Here is a 5,311-nt window from a genome sequence, read left to right on the forward strand (position 1 = left end):
GCAGTAGCTTCCCAGCCAGGTTATTCCTGGGTCGGTGGTAAAGCTCAAATGCCAGACAAGGCTTATTCATCATAAAGAACGCCTGGCAAAGTCTCAGTAGTGGGGCATGAGCTAATGAGGAAAGCCAATAGGAAGACAGCCAGTGTTCATGCTTAAGGACTGGATGCCCTGCCCCTGGCATCAACAAGAAAGGGAAGACCCAGAATGACTGATGCGTTCTTTTATACAAATCAGGACTCAGGGCACCTACAGTTAATGGGCTCCTCTGTGGAGGTAGCAAATACCAGACCCACATCGATCATCTGATAGGCCGGAGAAGTCAAAGCATCTCCCAATAGGAAATCTCCAAATTTGTTTTGGTCTTTGTAGAATGAGTTGTACCCAGTCCCAGGACTCCCTGATCTTCCTATGAAGCCATATCCCCAAAACATAGTTGTTTAGTCTAAACTTTGGTCAAGTCTTCCTAGTGAATTCACCAAACACTCCAAGTTTTTGTGGGTTTTTTTTAAACCCACCAGCAATGGGGTCTGTAATATCTTAAAACTTTCCATTTTCTACCCTCCTTACCCCTAACCCCCATTCCCACTCCCAATACAAACAAACAAAAAACAAGACACATGAAAAACCCAAATAAATAATTGCCCAGAAGAAATAAATTAACATGGGGCTGTCTAAGGAGAAGGAGAAGGAGAAGGAAAGGCCACCAGGATAGGCAGCTGGGGGTTTAGTTCCATCCCTGTGGAAGGATGTCTTTTCCAGCTACAACTCCTGCCCACTCCTGCCCACAGAACAGTATTTCTCCCTCCCAGCCTCTGCAGGGAGAACTACTCTGAGACAGTCAATGGGGAACAAGACAGAGATTGGTAATGCCCATTTTCTCTCATGATTTCCTCCCAATTCTAAAACAAATGTAGCTCTGAAAACCAGGGTCTTGGGTTAGCTGGGCCTTCTCTTCACCCAACTAGAAGGAAATATGTGGTTTCCATGGCTCTTCTCCTGGGCTAACCCTGAAGGTCACACTAACAGTTGCCAGGAACCACCACACTCTGATTTCCACTTTAAAAAGATAAATTCATTTTCAAGTTCCCCCTTAACCCTCCCCTCCCTCCTCCCCTCCCCTAACACACCCCTGGCCTGTTACATACATGTACATACTTACATAAACACACATACACACGCACACGTGCACACACAGGAACATATATACCTGGTCTGCTTCCTTCCCGCCCCCTAAACAGACCCCATTTCACATGGAATCTCAGTCTGCTGCCCTGCTCACCCTTTCACAACCGACCTGCCTCTTCTCCCTAGGCCTAGTTAAGTCACCTGGTAAGGCAGCTCTCTCAGGAGACAATGTTTCAAAAGACAGAAATATGATGTGGGCGTCTACACTCAGATGGGTGAGCAAGCTAGCAGACAGTATAAGCCAGGCAGGAAGGAAAAGAGGCAGGCTGCCCCAACCCCCCATCACTATTTTGGGTCCCTGTTTTCCCTGCTATTGCTGCTCTGTTGGAATTTTTGCCTCTTTTGTTAAATAGCAAGAATCCTGCCACTATGGTCACCTTCTTCTTTGTCCTCTTCCTTTTCCCTTTTACCAACTGCCCTGTTCTCAGAAAGCCCAGATCACTGCCTTTCGGCTTGGTGGGCAACCTGCTGAGGACCCCGAGTGAGGTGGGGAGGGGCTCCCCAGCTATTTCCCAGTGACCTCTATCACATCATCGTCCTTGTCCTCATCATCATTGGAGCTGAACCCTACCTCGGCAACTTCGTGAGGGTCAAATGGAGGCACCTGGGACCGAAGGAGGCCGCCAGCTGGGTAGCCTGCATGTGGTGACATGTAGCCTGGGTAGACAGACATGCCCCGAGAAAGGTTGCTGGGCAAGACAGGGGAAGGAAAAGGTGCAAACATCCTCGGCTCGGACAGGAGTGGCTGTGAGAACGGGAGTGAGTAGTTGGGTAGTATCCCTGGCACAGAGGGGTTGAGCATGAAGGAGGGGGTGCTGGCAGTGACTGAGGTAGCCGTGGAAGAGGAACTGACGGGGCCTGCTGGCACCAGAGGGTCAGTAGTCACTGGGAACACCAGGCGGGCATCTGCCAGCAAATTGGACAGCTGGTAGTAGGAGGGAGTACTGCCCATAAATAGGGAGTTCTCCCCAGCCTGGGAGGTGAAGGGAGGGGTGAGGTTATGGTTTAAGGAGACGGGTGGCATGGCAAACCCGCCAGAAACCGGATACCCGTGTTCATAGGGCTGCACGGGGGCTGGCAGATGGCCCTTCCTGGATCGCCGGCGGACTGACTCCTGGGCAGCAGGTGGTGTGGCCAACTTTCGTTTGTGGCCCCTTAAGTCCAGGACTGAGTGCCTGTCACTACAGGGCTGGCCAGTCACCAGGAGAGAACTGTTGAGGCAATGACCCCCAAGTCGAGGCTCAGTCCCAAGAGCTGTCTCGGGAATAGCGCTACTGTCCACAAGTTGGGCCGGGGGTCCAGGCAGGGTGGCATTGTTGCTGGGGGAGCTCTGACGGGACTCCCGGGCAGCAGCCACATCTGCATACTGCTGGAGCTCACTGATGATCTCTGGGCTGTCAGGAGAGACGGGCCTGGCCAGCCCTTCAGGGTCTGGGGCTTTGGGTGATGAGGCACTGTGTCTGCCGTTGCTTGTGGACTCACGAGAAGGCCCCTGAGAACCTGAGGACAGAATATAGATAACTGAGAACCAGAATGGCCAAGGAGAGAAAGAGAATATAGGAAAAAATTCCATTTCAAATAATTCCTGTTCTGTGATTCATAAAATTCTGTAAGTTTTAATGTCCAAATAGCATTGTCCAATCAATCTTGCACAATCACAAATAAAGAAATCTGTTCTTGGATTATGTGTCTCGTTTTTTATTTAAAAAATAAAACTATCTAAGACAAGACTTGAAACATCTGTGCACCCCAGTCTCCAATTTGTAAAACTCCAAAGTCGCTGTGAATCCTGTGAGATAATGGATAAGAAACACTACAGGATGATTCTTCTAACTAAAGTTAGACTCTTTCTAGGACAGTTAAGTGACCAGAGAGTGAAAAAGGGAAGATGACATTAAAAAGCAGTCCATCATAGTTCATAAATAAACAAAATATATAGCTATGAGAGACATCTGGGACAACTGAGGAAATCTGAATATGGTCCGGATACTAGAAAGATGAGGCTTTCTGCTCCTGCAAAGATTGACAGCCTCAGAAACTGCAAAGGGACAGTGAATCAGAACTGACTGATGACACTTTACAACAACTAGATGACAGGGAAATGTTATTTACTTTTTCAGTCTGATAATTGTACTACAGTTAGTGGGGAATGTCTTTAATGATAGGAGATGAATATTGAAGTAGTATTTAGAAATAAACGACATGATGTCTTCAATTTGCAAATGGGTCAAACAAAAAGGGTGGGATGGAAAAAAACAGATAAAAATGGCAAAATGTTAACAATCACTGTGCTGTTTTTCCAATTTGGTGGGAAGAGGATAATTAGAGCCACTTCCATAGACGGAAATTTTGCAAGACTGCCCAACATTGTTCATGTGCTGTACATAATACCCTTTGACTTGGAAATCCCATGGTCAGTAACAGAGGAGTTGTTGTTGTTGTTGTTAAGTGCCGTCAAGTCAATTCTGACCCATAGCGACCCTGTATAGGGTTTCCAAGGAGCAGCTAGTGAGCTTGAACCACCGACCTTGCAATTCAAATGACTTTGCAGTCTGACGTATTAATCCACAGCACCACACCAGGACTCCAACAGAAAAGTACAATCTAAATGTCCATCAACAGAGAACTAGCTAAGACACTCTGTTATGTAGGCACACCTCAGAGATACTGTGGGTTCCGTTCCAGACTACCTCAATAAAGCGAATGCTGCAATAAAGTGAGACATACTAATTTTTTGGCTGCCCAGTGCATTTAAAAGTTATGCTTAAACTATACTGTACTTTATTAAGTGGTCAATAGCAAAATGAAAAAAATAGGAAGTATTTCGAGAATTACAAGGATGTGAAAAAGAGACATGATATTAGCACATGCTGTTGGAAAATTGGAGACAATAGACTTGTTCAAAGCAGGGCCTGCCACAAACCTTCAATCTGGAAAAACCACAGTATCTGCAAAGTGCAATAAAGTGGAACACAATAAAACGAGGTATGCCTGTACCCTTCTAACAGCATCCTGTACAAACTTTCAATGAGGCACATCTACAAGGAATAAGGAACAAGCACTAAGATAATGATTATGACTAGTAAGGGAAAAACAGTCTTAAGAGTATATTATATATTATGTTAATATATAGTACACACACACGTCCACGCACCATGTATATGGACAGAGCACAAGTGTTCTATACATAACATGGTGCAGGAATATGTGTGTGTACATTTTGTTTGTATTTTTAAAACAAACGCTGTCAAACTATAAAAAATAAACTGGTAAGAGCTGTACCTCCAGAAAGGCACAATGGATGCTCAGGGTCATAGAAGGAGGAAACTTAACTTTTCACTTTACCCCTGTTGTGCTGTTTGAATTTTGAACCATGTATACATTAGCTATTTAAAAAAAATTAATCTCAAATCAAACCTACACACAAACACAAATAGCTGCTTAGGTTAATGAAAGTGAAAATGATCATACCTGAGGCAGCTGTCCGACCATCTTCAGGGACCTTTGGTTTGCCAGTTGCCCGGACAGCAAATATCCTCCCATCACTGGTGCGAATGTATGTCCCTAAGGAGAAATATGAGGAAGACTTTAAGGAGACAAACAACACAGGCAACCCTGGGAAACTCCAGGTCTAGTTACTGTAGCCTAGAAAGATACTACAAAACTAAGTCTTAGCATACTAAAAAACTTGTGTGCATCAAAAGATTTCACCAGAAGACTAAAAAGGGAACCCACAGAATGGGAAAAAATCTTTTGCACTGGCATATCAGACAAGGGACTAATTTCTAAAATATATAGGAAAGTACAACACCTATACAAGAAAAAGACAAATAACCCAATTAAAAAATGGGCACAGGACATGAACAGACACTTCACCAAGGAAGAGATCCGGGCAGCCAACAAACATATGAAGAAATGTTCACGATCAGTAGCCATTAGAGAGATGCAAATCAAAACAACAATGAGATATCATCTCACACCTACAATAACAGCAAAGATCATAAATGTAGAGGACAATAAATGCTGGCAGGGATGTGGAGAGAGTGGGACACTCCTACATTGCTGGTGGGACTGCAAAATAGTCCAACCTCTCTGGAAAGTAATATGGCGTTTCCTCAGAAGGTTG

The 5,311-nt window shown here is 45.0% G+C and overlaps 1 protein-coding gene across 2 annotated transcripts in view; it reads right to left on the reverse strand.

The window, feature by feature from the left end:
* Positions 1-1,515: 1,515 nt before the first annotated feature.
* The window catches only part of RAD54L2 (RAD54-like 2 (S. cerevisiae)), a 125,405-nt gene continuing 121,609 nt past the window's right edge, over positions 1,516-5,311 (reverse strand). Inside the window, exons 20-21 of one of the 2 annotated variants that reach the window (XM_006876006.1) lie at positions 4,657-4,749; positions 1,516-2,685 (exon numbers count right to left, since the gene is read on the reverse strand). In XM_006876006.1, coding sequence (XP_006876068.1) covers positions 1,691-2,685; positions 4,657-4,749 — 1,088 coding nt within the window. In that variant the 3' untranslated portion in view covers positions 1,516-1,690. The remainder of the gene's footprint in view (positions 2,686-4,656; positions 4,750-5,311) is intronic. The other variant, XM_006876007.1, reaches the window with a different exon arrangement.

The sequence above is a fragment of the Chrysochloris asiatica genome, unplaced genomic scaffold, assembly GCF_000296735.1.
Source record: "Chrysochloris asiatica unplaced genomic scaffold, ChrAsi1.0 scaffold00350, whole genome shotgun sequence".
Taxonomy (NCBI): Eukaryota; Metazoa; Chordata; class Mammalia; order Afrosoricida; family Chrysochloridae; genus Chrysochloris; species Chrysochloris asiatica.